General features: G+C 40.1%; 2 protein-coding genes across 2 annotated transcripts; both read left to right on the top strand.

The window, feature by feature from the left end:
• Positions 1 to 239: 239 nt before the first annotated feature.
• On the top strand, positions 240 to 6,081 carry asb5a (ankyrin repeat and SOCS box containing 5a). Its single transcript, XM_073487737.1, has 7 exons — positions 240 to 679; positions 2,206 to 2,285; positions 3,343 to 3,450; positions 3,690 to 3,840; positions 4,282 to 4,416; positions 5,197 to 5,388; positions 5,561 to 6,081. Exons 1-7 carry the CDS (start codon positions 475 to 477, stop codon positions 5,686 to 5,688), a joined length of 999 nt encoding a protein of 332 aa, XP_073343838.1. The 5' UTR covers positions 240 to 474; the 3' UTR covers positions 5,689 to 6,081.
• Positions 6,082 to 6,644: 563 nt separating this feature from the next.
• Positions 6,645 to 11,037, top strand: spata4 (spermatogenesis associated 4). Its single transcript, XM_073487135.1, has 6 exons — positions 6,645 to 6,783; positions 7,785 to 7,914; positions 8,013 to 8,137; positions 9,277 to 9,497; positions 9,779 to 9,889; positions 10,278 to 11,037. The coding sequence occupies exons 1-6, from the start codon at positions 6,683 to 6,685 to the stop codon at positions 10,370 to 10,372; spliced, it is 783 nt and encodes a 260-aa protein (XP_073343236.1). The 5' UTR covers positions 6,645 to 6,682; the 3' UTR covers positions 10,373 to 11,037.
• Positions 11,038 to 14,206: the final 3,169 nt, after the last annotated feature.

The following is a 14,206-nucleotide window of genomic DNA, read 5'->3' as shown; positions in this document are numbered from 1 at the left end:
ATTGTTTGTTCAAATGTTTTTTTTATTTATTTATTTTTGCTCTTTATCTAGAATTGTATAATATTTTGATTCGAAATTAATGAAATTATTTATTTAAAAAAAACTAAATATTCCAACTATCCAGAATTAAAGCTATCACGAGTTCAAATGTATAAAAAAAGAAAATAATTGTCACATTTGCAGGTACCAGTGTGTGGAAAAGTTCATAACTCATGATCACACACACACACACACACACACACACACACACACACACACCCACGCCCCCACACATAGTACACTACTGCTGCAGTTGTTGCTCTCAGGCACAGTAACAGTAGCAGCTGCAAAGCATTTTTTCCAGCCGGTACTTTGTCAGGACCAGCCAATCAGCCCGTACACTGGGAGAAAAAGTAGGCTAGTCTTGTGCTTTTCGGAGTGGCATCTGATCTGCCTTCATCATAACCCAAGCTCCTCTGTAACGTGTCGGAGGAAATGTCAGACCCAACAGGGGAATTCACCAACAAGCCCTTTGCGGCCCAGTTGTCCAATGTTTACTTCAGCATCTTGGCACTGTTCTGCTTTAAGCTCTTTGTTAAGATTTCTCTCAACTTGCTGGCATACTTCTACATTGTTCGTGGGAACCGTAAAGAAGCTGCCAGGATATCAGCAGAGTTCTATGATTATGGTCAACAACACAGTGAGTACTCTGAACTCAGAAACATAAAAAGCCTTGTCGAGTTGGAGTTTTTTAAATCCTTCAAGTGGTGTCTTTGTTCCACACACGGCATCATTACCAGCATATATATTTCTGTGTTTACAACAAGCCACATATCTGACCTCAGGCGTATAAGGTCATAGGTAGAAAATATTGATATTGTTTACTCTAGAATGAAGTACCCCCTCCTGCTCAAAGACGCGCTCACAATTTCCGTGTTTACAAATGAGCTATAAATACTGCATTACTAATCCAATCAATATAAGAGCCATTAACTGTATTCACATTAATGTATACTGTAGATATAAATGATAGCCGACTTTTCTTTCATTAGTTTAATAGCTTCTTATAAATCCTCCACCGTATATTCAATATTAAATGAAGACACTGCAGGCTGGCAGCCTTTTTTTCTCTAATGTATTAATAGAACACAGTCATGATATCCCCCCCGTCCTCCCTCCCTCGCCCCCATCCTGCCCTAGTTTCCATTCCCAGCTATGCAGTGCACCCTTTAACACTCAGACAGCAACCAAAACAACCCTCCACATTCTCAGGAACAGGCGGTTCGAAGGCACATTCTGGGGAAAAGAAATACACGGCGACAACATAATCTGTATCTATCATTCAAGGGGGATGTTTAATTTAAAGTGGACCCACTGCATGGAATACTAATTAGCCAAGCTGAGGGTATTAGTCACAGTCCTGCAGATATGGTCTTCCTTGTTCTAAGAAATCTGTTTGATGTCTGCAGCTGGGTGTTTAATATCCGCATTTCACATTCATGTCAATCGGGGGGGAAATAGGCTGCATGAATTAAGGAGCGTGCATTTCATTGGAAACATTAGGTCGATTATTAACTGTTAAATATGATTAAAGTGGACGAAGATTACAATAATGATGATAACGTGTGGAATGCATCGGCTGTTATTCTGGACATTGACTCAGGTGTGCTTAGTGAGCATTTGTTTTTGTTTTGTTTTTTCCAAAATTACATAAAACAGACAGTTTTTCAAGTTGATATTAATTTGTCATGTAAATGTAAAGTGAGTCAGCTCAGTTTACTGCACAAGGACTTTAAAGCACCATTAGTCATAATCTGCTGCCCCGTGCATTAACTTGGGTGATGAAGGGCAAAACATGGCCCGGGAGGCTGAAATATGACTTTGATATACGTAACAAAATAGGAAGTATTTTACAACGGAGTCTGCAAGCCTCTTAGTTAAACACTTAAATGACTTTATTATAAGGTAGTGAATGCATTAAATATTCTCTGCACATATCTACTGAATGTACCAGTACTTCTCTGTCATTATTACTCCAGGGAAGACAGAATATTTGTCTGTGCATGTACTACAGAGGTTCTGAATATTATCATCTTGTACTGTTAGTAGCTTGAGGCTTATTCTGCTGTTGCAATTATTGTAAATGGTTCCAGATAAGTGCATCAACCTAATGGCAATAATAAATGTAAATGGAAGTAAGCACTGAATGTCTTATTCTCGCTGCAGGATCATGGGCGGACCGCTCACCCCTCCACGACGCTGCGAGTCACGGCCGCCTCCTGGCTCTGAGGACCCTCATTTTACAGGTGATGAGAACACAATCCTCTGGGAGAGTCATGTGCATCAACTCATCTGTACACATGGGGTCTGATGTAACTGTCCCTTGGGAAATACACTTTGTATCAGTGCCTCCTGGTCTAGATGTTGAAGAAAATAGGTTGAGATGAAAGTAAAGAGTCAGGAGGATTATCTGGGATTACCTGCACTCCTCTAATTTGCCCTTTCACACCTCCATTCATTCTCAGCACTAACTTTTGGCATTCCTACATTTAAGTCAAGGCTTCAGTTTGAAAAACAGTTCCTAGAAATAAGTTGCATCTTCCTTTTACTTGCTCCAAAAACAAACACACGTCCTAGACAAAGTAGGATCTTTACAGCGAGGGTTGTTTTGTCCACAGGGGCCGGTGGTATCAACACTAAATAAAAGTTCCTTCTACTTGCTCTATGTAAATGTTTGGTGAAAAGCCACTTATGAAAAGCAGCTTACAATAGCATGACTTACCAACTTAAATAATACGGCACTAAAACAAGTCTTTGAAGTAAACTAATAAATCTTGGTAGCTATTATGCACATAATAACCATTATGCTATATCTGGCTAATAAATAAATAAAGACTAAAAACTCATAAAAAGGAGATTGGAAGAATCTCTTCTCCCTCTTGCATCTTCAAATGCTCACAGATTGAGGATGTGCTTCAAGTGAGGAAGCCATTTTAGCTACAAAGACAATATTTCCTTGTTCTCAACTCAGTCGAGCTCAAGACAGAGCAGTTATATCATGACAGCATTTTATATGGTGATTAGCTTTTTACCAGACCAGCATTTGATTCTGCACTTTAATTATCATGCTTATTACTTATTGCTTATTATTATCACTTCTGTTCAAATGTGACTGTATTGCATACTGTAGTCAATTACTAACAACCATAACTCCATAGCACAACCATGAGGGAGGGCCTGTTTTGTAAAAAAGGAGATAAGCCTCAGTACTGTTCTTGCAGTTCATGGTGTACACCAATAGAGGTTGACAGAGGTCATGTTTCACCTAATCAAAAACATCAAAATGTCTGTGGCTGTTTCCAGGGTCACAGTGTGAATGTTCTGACCATAGACCATGTGACACCCCTTCACGAGGCCTGTGTTGGAGACCATGTCGCTTGTGCTAGAGCTCTCATTGATGCAGGAGCAAATGTAAGTCACGTATTGGCCTTTAATGTTGGTACGCTGCACAGGTCAAATGTCATTTCCACGGATGAGAAAATCTGGGTTGGGGCAGCAAATGAGCAATGTACTGATCTTCTTCTATAAGTCACTGTAGAGCTATTAAGCTGTTGTTCCCCTTCAACTGTTCCCTCAGGCGGTTGCTATTAGTCAACTTGCATACTTAAACAAGGCCCAAAAATAACAATTAAAAAAAAATGTGTTTACAGGTCAATGCTTCTACAATTGATGGAGTCACCCCTCTGTTCAACGCCTGTACAGTGGGAAGTGTGGCATGCACTGAAATCTTATTGGAAAATGGAGCAAAACCTCAGAGGCTTGTATACGATCCGTCGCCCATCCACGAAGCTACAAGTAAAGGTAATTATGACAAGATATTCTGCATATATGACAAAATGCATCAACTAATACATCAAGTAGCTTTCTTTAGATTTGTTTAAAGCATTGGACATCTTAACAGTGTTGTGCGGCAGTGAGTAAGTTCAGGATCAAGTTATGTCATTAATGCAACTCGCCATTACTAATTTATCCTTCTTAGCTGCTGATATTCAACATCCTGACATTACAACATTAACACTCGGCAGCATGAAGCGATTTATCATCCTAACTCTGGCAGTTATATCTTACAGTAGCTGTACGTTTTTGTCCTTTGCTGTGCCATAAAGCACTTTCCTTCCACACCCGCACTGTGACAAAACAGCTTTAAAAATAAATCCCAACATGACCTGAGCAGACAGCTTGGAGAATTATCTCGTATTGTCACTTACTGATTACTGTCTTCATGCTCCATTACTCCCGCAGGTCATTACGGTTGTGTGGAGGCTCTGGTGACTTGGGGGGCAGATGTGGACATGGACATTCCTCACCTGGGCACAGCGCTCTATACAGCCTGCGTCTGCCAAGAGCTGGAGTGTGCCAGGAAGCTCCTGAGGGAAGGTCAGCGCGCAGCACAGTGTGTGTCTTTACATCGCCATACAGACAGGCAGACATCCTGTATGAACATACGCACACAGACACACAAACACATTTATTGTGCACAGACGAGAATGTAAATATGCTGACACATACGAATGCATGGTGGATTTCAAAAGATTCTGAAAAACCATTTAGACCTTGACACACAAGAATTCTGCATTAAACAAAGTAATTCAATTATTTGAGTTTTTTAACAACACATTTGTTTGGCCTTAAGTTGGAGTACAGTCACTTTTCCTGATGAAGTACCTAATTGCAAATTACTTGACAGGCATTTCCAGCCCAGAGGCAACAGCTCTATATTTTAGCAATTATGTAAATCATCCGTGCAAGGGTAAATATCAGTAGTGATGTTAGTCTGTCAGCTCTTTTCCAAAACTGCTCAGTCTTATTCTAGAGATCATATAAGGACAATTCAATTTGAGGATGGAGTGGCACAGCTGTCACACATCGCCCACAGCCGACTGACCACAATTTCAAAGTTATTTGTATGCTGATATTTGTTGCATGATTGAAAGTAACAAGTTCACGTCCTTTCAGAGCTGTTGAAAGCAATTTATGGGAAATGTAGGAAATTGATAGGTAGACAAGGGCAGCAGGGGAGACAGGTAAATACAAAATGTGCTGTAAATAAGAAAACATAGTCACAAATTAACTCTGGGATTACAGTGAAGAACATTTATGGATGATATTTAGCAGTGAAAGTATCTGATTGTCTTGAATGGATTTCCCTGCATACAGGTGCAAACGTCCAGAAAGGCAGATCCCTGGATTCACCCTTACACGCAGCTGCAGAAAAAGACAGCACAGCTGTAGTGAAGCTGCTGCTGGACTTTGGTGCAGACATTAATGCCAGGAACACAGAGTTTCAGAGGCCAGTCGACGTGGCTCCACCCAGCAGTTTAACAGAGGGCTTCCTGCTGCTCTATGAAGGTACAAAGTTGCTTTTGTAAGCAAGTGCAGACTTTCGTTTAGAGATAAGGTGTCCTTTTATCTGAGCTAGTGGCATGCCACTTCCAAAAAAGCTCCAGTTTGTTTGTCTTTTTTTGCACGTAATCTACACATGAGAGCCAGCTTATGTAATGATTGTTTGTCTCTTTCATAGCTACACCACGACTGCTGAGCCAGATGTGTCGTCAGTGCATCAGGAACTGCGTCGGCCGTGACAGACTCCACCTTCTATCCCACCTTCCTCTGCCCAACCGGCTCAGGAACTACCTGCAGTATCAATGACAGGAAGACCAGCCAAACTGTCTCTGACACAGAGAGCACATCAGCTCCATGAACTCTTCCTACCTTTGATTTTAGTTACTCATTAATGCAGTTATAGGAGTTAATTGACTTTAATCACAGAGTGGACAGTGCAGAGTGTTGAGCTGGCCTGCAGGGGGTTTATAACCTTAGCCTTTCCTGGATAAACTATGGTTTATAAACATAATATATAAATTATTATTTTCAGTTCCGGTGTGCTGTATTTAGAAGATGCCTTCATTAAAAGTTAAGGCAGTAACTACCAGAGAGTGATGCACAATGTTATAAATGCACAGTATATGTGAGTGAGTATTCACATTTGTTATTTAATGCAGTGCTCACGACTAGATGATTAAACTGTTTTGAAACCCGGTGCATTCCACAATATGTTGTCACTATGTACATATGCAGTGTTGGTAATTAATGATGGTTGAGAATTATTAACTTAAAAAAAATGTTGAAAACAAATATAGTTGAAAAGTTTAAGCTTGGATTACTGAGCAATGACAACTGGAGGAGGCTGACCTATTTGGAAAATCCCACATGGAAAGTATGAGCAGGGGGCAGCAAGTGTTCGTTTCCAACACCGCGTTTAAATAAAGTTCCCAAGACACAATAAAATAATCATATGACGAAAGAGGTCGTGTTAAGTAACATTTCATAACACTGAGGTGAGATTTCACATGGATTGTTTCAGTTTCATCATCATATTACACATGAACATATATATTGATACATTTATGAATCCTATTGTCTCAATAGTCGGTTTAATTGGCCTGTTGTATCCTGGCAACGCTCCTCAGTGATCATTGTCATTGATGTCGCATCCTCTGCAGGTCAGTCAGTGCAGAGGTGTGTTGAGTCGTTGCCATGGTAACGTAAACAAAGAGGAAACTGCTGGACGCTTTAGACATCAGGCTCAAGATTTTCACAGTAAAAGCATCGTTTGGCTTCTGGAGTTCATCGTTTCACCAGCATGTCTTATGAACACGCGCCCATAAAGACAGGACTGCCACGAGAAGTCGTGAAATGGCTGCACGGCCTCGACTTGTCATTTTATCCGAAGAATGTCCGCAGGTAAACTATCAGTCAAGCTAAGCTAAGCTAAGCTAAGCTAACTTTCAGTGCACAGCTCGCAGTAAGCACTGATGACGTTCACCAGGTCCATGTCCATACTTTAACCCGGGATATATTGAGTTGAAAAGTCCGTTTACAGGCAATATTATTGGTATTACTGACATAAAGTCGTTGTCTCAGTGCTAAAGTTAATTGGCTAACTAGCTTGACTAGTCACTATAGCTAGCTAACCTGGAGAAGGCTCATAGATACATGAAGCTGCCTATTTTCATATGAAGCAGACGAAAGTCAGATTTAACTCAGTTTTACCTGAAGCTGAACATCTGGTTAGCTGTCTGTTAACGTGTAACATCTCCAAATGAGTTAACAACTCTCACTAGTTTAGAAGTTTTAATCCTGAAACAAATGGTCAATAGTTAGCATTTCCTCACTTCTTCAGTGTCTTCCATGTATTGATAACTTCATATATCTGGATTGGACCTCAGTGAGATTAAAACACTTTAAAGTTGCTGTATAATGAACAACCCTAATGTAGATTATGTGAATAGACAGCAGGGCTGCACAATTAAAATTTCAATATGTGCAATATCCAAATCATAAGCTGCATTTTTCTGATAAAGGTAAAATGAGTGATAAAACAGGGTTATAATGAAGTGTTGTTCTGGTCCAGAGAGGTTCTGGCCTAATAATCGTGTTCTCCAGATGTAACAAACACCAACAAATGTCACATCATCATCATTATTACAACAGTTTTTCAGTAGAAATGAAAACTGTGATGCTAAAATGATTATCCCAGTCAGTCATGAATCATGAACATCTGTCAACATAATTGTAATTCGATTCTTTGTCCATATTGTGCAGCCCTGACAGGAAGAATAATTAAAGATTACACAACAGAAACATTAAGGCTCTCCGATCCTGCCAACACTGCAAATTGTACAAAGTGGATTCACTGGTAGAGTAAATATGCTCAGTCTGTTTTCCCTACGTTTTATTTCCAGAGATTTTTCCAATGGTTACCTTATGGCAGAGATATTTTCTCATTATTACCCTCAAGACTTTTCAGCTCATTCATACGACAGAGGAACAGCACTTTCTGCCAAACAGAGGAACTGGAGCCAGATAGAGAGGGTGAGAGGAGGGAAACATCCCCAAATATAATGAGCAGAGAACAAATTCAAGTTCTCATTTTAGAGTCGGATAATCACTTAAAGTTTTTACTGTCTCAGTCTTTGCAGAAGCAGAAGCAGAATCTGCACTTGATAAAAGAGGTCATTGATGGAACCATCCACTGTAAACCAGGAGCAGCTGAGCTCTTGGTGCAGGAGGTTTATACTGTTTTAACTAACAGGAGGTAAGGTTCAGGTTTGACTGGGAGCAGGGCAGGAAATAATAGTTTGAGTCAGTGATTCCAAACTTCATTTGCTCCTTTCTTTCCTTCCCAAGCAGACAGGTTCGTACACCATTACAAGAGGCTGGAAAACAAGTTGTTTTAGTTTGACATTGATACAATAGGCACTCTAGCTTCAGTGATATTAGTTTCCCAGTGTTTAGGTTTTTTGTCAGCTCTGTTTTATATTCCTTAGCTTATGCCCAGGATCCATAAAAACTATATGCACAATATATATTGGACAGATAAATTATCAGCCCGATAATGGAAAATGTACATTATCAGTTATCGGCAGATATAGAAATTATAGCCATTAAACAGAACCGATGATACAAAGCCAAACCGCTTTAGTTGACTTAACAAGTGCAGCATTTACACACAGTATGTGGCGGTATGCACCTTTTTAAAGTTGATTTGCCAACTGCCAATCTGCAATGACTACATCTGGATCATAAAGATGTCTTAATTACAACATGTGGGCAGTGAAAGAAAGTCATCAACATCCCACTAAATGGCTTCTAGTGCACACAGAAGGATGCAGTCAGTTGGTATTCAGTGCACAGTGTAGAAATGATCTATAAACCAATCACATAGTGTGTTTAAAAATAACTTCCAGGTAGGAAACCCTGCGTCGCGTAGTTTACTTACAATTTAATTCTCTTTTTTCATGTTGTCGTTTCAAAGTAAATCAAAAATGCATGTTTAATGCCTTCATATCTCATTAATAACACTTTCTCTAATGTTTGTGCAGAGAACTAATTTACCTGTTAAGAAAACGACAGCTTGAGTTTACCCAAAACTAGCAGTTAGTCCGACCGGCGGTGAGATGTCCATCTTGAGTAGATTTGGTTTGTAAAGGACACACAACACATAAATTAAGCGCTCAGAAGTGAAGATAGGTCAGACCCTGTGTGTAACTATGCATCTTTTCACTTTTTCAGACACAGAAACAAACAAATCTGACGGTTTCACATCTGCAATGCAAATCAACCACAACTTTTCCTCCCAGAAGAGGCTGTTAGCACAACGTTGATTGATTCAATCTATAAATATAACAACAGAATCATGCAGGTATTCTCATCTTTTTAATTCTCCCTTCTCAGCATCAGAAATGTTCAGGGCCCAGAGTCAGATTTTACTGACCGGGAGTACCAGGAGTTTCTGCCCACAGTGGCCCGCTCCACCGCGTCCAAGGCCATCAAGAACAACCTGACGATGACGGAGATCATGGCTGAGCCCGACATCAGCACAAACCAGAGGAAGGCAGAAGTCATCCTCCACAGACACCTGGAGCACCAAGCAGCAGAGAGGGTTCTCTACCCTGGTGAGATATGCAGCTTTCTGTTGGGGGACAAGTATAGGGTGCTATAATAACGTTTCTGTTTTTACCTTTAGTCCAAATCATGTCAAAGAACGTCACACCGAAGCACTGTGCTTCGTTGTAACAATGATGCAAGAGTTGTAAACACAAGTCATATGGACTGACAGTATGTTGGCATACAAAATTGAGAAAAATGAGATATAAAAATCTTTAACAATCTCTGCAACTATACCTCATACGTCGCTTTTCTCCGAATTTTGACTGTTTCTCCGTGTTGTTGACAGGACGTTTTAAAGTGAAGCCTAATCTAGGACAGCTGGCAGCCAAAAATCTTGTGTCATCGAGCCGCGGTGATGAGTGCAGTGACGGCCCTTCATCTGCGGACACAGCATCAAGTATGTGTCGAGTATTATTTGGTCTCTCAGTAGGAATGAGCCGAGAATTTTGATTGTGTAATGTGCTCACATGCATCATTCGGGTACAGCAGATTCTAATGTTTGAGGCAAATTGTGATATACAGTAATATACTTAAATAAGGAATAACTGGAATTACTCAGTGCTCAGTTATACATTTCCTCAGAGGACATATAAAAGGTAATATTTTATTCTGTAATTTGAAGGCAATGACAAAGACCGATGGTCATTGAATTCATGCTGTAAATAATTAAAGTTACTTCTTCACCTTGTGCCAAAACACCTTGTGCACAGACCAAATGATGTATTGATCTAAATGTAATTGCAGCTGCACTTAACCGATATGTTTTATAATTTCTTCCCTTTCAGAGTCGTGCTCCTCGTCAACATGGAGGAGAGCAGCTGTTTCCTATAAGGAGATTAAGGTGCACCAGCCTATCAGACGCTCCCTGGTTAAATATTAAATTAACTGCATGAAGAGCTCTCTTATTGCATTGTGTGTGTGTCACATGATGTAGTGATATTGATGCATTTTTCACACTTATGTAACAGAACAGCCTATTTTTAACTATTATGCCACACAAATATTTACCAGAGTATAATTTGTTTTGAAAGACAGATGACGTAATGTTTCTCAAGGCTTGTGTAACTTTTCAGTGCATCTTCCATCATGTTTTAGCGATGCCTGTTTGCACCAGTAGGTGGCAGCATTGAGTCATGAGCAGAGCTCTCCTCGCTGGTTAGAGACTTAAGTCCACTGCTGCAGGTGCACCATTGACAAAAGAGGAAATAAATCAGTCGACGCAGGTAAATCGACTGGCCTCACACTGTTGATCTGTTTGTGTTGCTCGCTGTGTTAAATATGTATCTTCCCTCCTTTAACCATTACTGAGGTATCAGACAGAAATGATGATCAGCCACCTGGCAAACGCTGGTAAATATATGTTGCAGCTCATTACTTCCGCTGTGGTAGATGCCCCCTTGGGTAACTAATCCTGATAATGGATTTATAAATTGGCTTGCTAGATTTGGACCCAGTCACTGTGACATGTAAACATGAAAGCTTTTTTCTCAATAATGTTCAAAATGTTCTCGCCACTGGTTGAATAAATTGAGTTGGAGTTGGGAATGTTGAGTGGCGACTCTCTGGTGATCAACACCTTTGAAATCCAAGGCCAAAGGCTCAAGATGTTCTGCATTTTTTCTGTGAATTATTCAGCAAAACTGTCCACGAATTAAATGTGCTGACTCGTTTTCACATCGAGAGTAGCAAGCAGAAGAAGAACAACAGTTGTAATTGTGGGCCATAATAACTCCCATATCTTTGATAATGAAGTATTGCTCTCTCCATCACTTCACTGGTTATGACAGAATTAAAAAAAAAAGCAAAACTAATGATGAGGGGTTTGTATTAGATTACTCGTGGTTCACATACTTGAATAGGGGCTCTTCCTGATGTTTATGCTTACCATGACTTAATTTCTAAGCATCTTAAGGGCCCAAGGATGACACTTGTTTTTTAATTTTCTCCCTTAGTTTTAATATAGTCCAGTCTTATATTTTATCCACCAAACTTCAGGGTAATATTATTATCCTGGTTCTCTGGATGGATATTTGATTACTTGACAGGTAAAGTGCAGTGTGTCAGCATTAATGGCACCGTATGTTGTGCCCTTTCACCTCAAGACTGTTGGATCATCTTATTTGTGCATTCTTTATGGAAATGACTTCAGACGTTTCCGGCCCGAGAGACACATTTTTATGATTTTAATTATTTAGTCATTGTGAGCCAGTTACAGGAGACATTCTGCTCGAGGTCGGTGATTATGTGAAGGGATGCGACAACAGCTCCTTTCAACTTGGCATATGCAATACGCAATTTATCTTCAAGGATAATAAAGTTACATTTAGGTTGAAGTTGAAATTATGTGTTTATGCTTTTATACTTTATTGTTCCCTCAAAAGGCAAACAAATGTACAGATATACACACAGACATACGAGCTGTGTTCAATTTACTACATTTACTAACAACTCGTTACTTTTTGGTCGATGGACTCGAATGACTTGTCCTTTAAGTGTATAGTTTTCTATCCCTGTTTATTTCTAACCATGATAATCTGTGGCAGAAGAATAACACACATTTGCAAAACAAATAATATTGTTTTCTCCATTGTCTATTTATTTTTGCGTACTTAGTGGAGAACATTATTCAGTATTTTTCTGGTGCCAGAGCCACTCAGCTTCACTTAGATTGAGATCACTCCATTGGCCCCAAATCTCCCAGCACTCGTGGATGCTCAGTGTACAGTACAATTGAGCTGTGAAGCTAGTGAAAAACGGATGACGGGATGATAAGTGTTTCTGGCTGCCTGCCTGGCTTCTCATGTGGTCTAAGAGCCTGGGCTTTCAATAGAGATTGGACAATGCTGTGTGATATGATCTCTGCACAGCCACAACAGACTATTAGCCACAGATGACCATTAGATTTAATGCTGCCATAGTGATACACTGGAATTTGACTCTTTAACATGTTGTGGGGGAGCGAAACATTTGGGTCAAATGCAAAAATAAACTATTACAAGAGCCCGTGCTAAACTGGAAACAAAAAGTTGAACCATAACCCTTTTATAAATATCAATCTATCAAGCACTTCATGGGGGTAAGTGTGGCTATCTGACATCTGACCAGCCTATAATATATCTCGTGGTCCCTTGGAAAGCAGCCCATCCTTTTTCCCTGGTAGTCAATGGCTGTTGAAGCCTCTCTCCCTGCCTCCCTCCTTGGAGCTGTAAAACCTGACCTCCTTAATCTTTCAGCGTCTTTTGATTTCTCTCAGCCTGACTGGGCGTGAACACACATCAGCACTTAAGACACAGAGCACTGACGCCTGTTGATTTCTGCAGGCACTGGGTGATGAGCATCAGAATTTGGATTTTCAGTGTTGAGCCTCACATTCGGATACGCTGGTTTTTACTAAAAACAAAACAGACTCTGAGGCACAACTACAGTCAGCTGCAGGAGATACCATGCAAATGCAAAATAATAAATGTACTGTGTACGACAGATTAATTTTTACAATCCATTGTAAACACTAATAATCACAAATAAGATTGGCTGCTTTACATAAAAAGCACTTGCCATGGTTACGTCGTGATGTTTATATTTATTCTTCGTCCACACGCCTCTCTCTCGCTGAACAATATCTAGGGCCTGGTTGCTATGGCAACTAGCAAGCCCATACTGGAGAGCGACCAGGAGACATTAATAAGCTTACTGTGAGCTTCTTTGGCTCCTTCTGTTGGTCATGAGCACAGGCAGTGACTGCAGGATTTTAACCTGCACGTGCATGCCTACAAAAAATTATGCAAGCACGTTTGTTTGTGATGATAAATATTAATTGCATTCATGCACAAAACAAAGATAGCAAATTTGTGATGAAAAATCTGACATGTCAGGCGACTGGTCTTAGAGACCGAGGAAGCCTGAAATGCCCTAAGAAAGTGTTTCACCATCTGCCGATTTGTTCCTATCATCATCTTGGTGCCCACAGTGTGAAGGAAGCTCTGGTGGCGAAGGCGAGGGGATGCAGCGGGGGGAGGGGGGGTCAGTGCCTTGTTGGAAGCACAGACAGGAACACGCCTAGCCAGGAGGGGGGATTGTGAGTCTTTGTAAGCTAAGGATTCCCCTAGAAAAAAAAAAGCCCTCCCTCATTCCCCCACAGCAAATCTCCCACCCCTATTAACAAAGCCATGGTAAGCTACTGTGTGGCCATGTTATCCAGGCGAAGGGTGGGGCACCTTGTGTGTGTGTATGTTGGCATGCACGTAAATGTGTGAAAAGTCATGTGCATGTCAGATTCTAATATTTATATGTATTTATTCAGTATCCACTAATGAACTGCTTTTATTTATTTACATATTTCCAATTTAGTTACCATGCATTAGTCTCTACCAGGCTGCTGGCTCTTGTTGTTCTTCATTTTCAAAATCCCAGGAGACGAAGCTAATTAAGTGCAAATGAGATTTATGTGCCACATGCAAACAATACCACTTAAACAAATATTAAAACATCATTCATTAGATTGGAACACAATTCAGCATTCACTGACAGACTTCATTTCATTACTGCTATTTACAGTCTTAAATGTCGTATGAATAAGAACAGTGTATTAAAGAGCAATACTCAAAATGTTTTTGTGTGAAATAAGAATTTAGGTCAAAAACATTCAGTAAAAAAATACAAATACAGTATAAAGAGAACACAGTGGGATTCATTTTGTATTTCATGATTAATGACG

Source organism: Pagrus major, chromosome 18 (genome assembly GCF_040436345.1).
Source record: "Pagrus major chromosome 18, Pma_NU_1.0".
Taxonomy (NCBI): Eukaryota; Metazoa; Chordata; class Actinopteri; order Spariformes; family Sparidae; genus Pagrus; species Pagrus major.
Note: the sequence above shows the minus strand (reverse complement) of the source record. Positions and strands in the feature narration are given on the sequence as shown.

Coding starts and splice junctions, on each gene's coding strand:
- spata4 (XM_073487135.1), top strand. CDS start 6,683: ATGTCTTATGAACACGCGCCCATAAAGACAGGACTGCCACGAGAAGTC. Junction 7,915..8,012: donor ACTGGAGCCAGATAGAGAGG/GTGAGAGGAGGG, acceptor TTACTGTCTCAG/TCTTTGCAGAAGCAGAAGCA. Junction 9,890..10,277: donor ATCTGCGGACACAGCATCAA/GTATGTGTCGAG, acceptor CTTCCCTTTCAG/AGTCGTGCTCCTCGTCAACA.
- asb5a (XM_073487737.1), top strand. CDS start 475: ATGTCAGACCCAACAGGGGAATTCACCAACAAGCCCTTTGCGGCCCAG. Junction 3,841..4,281: donor CCACGAAGCTACAAGTAAAG/GTAATTATGACA, acceptor TTACTCCCGCAG/GTCATTACGGTTGTGTGGAG. Junction 4,417..5,196: donor CAGGAAGCTCCTGAGGGAAG/GTCAGCGCGCAG, acceptor CCCTGCATACAG/GTGCAAACGTCCAGAAAGGC.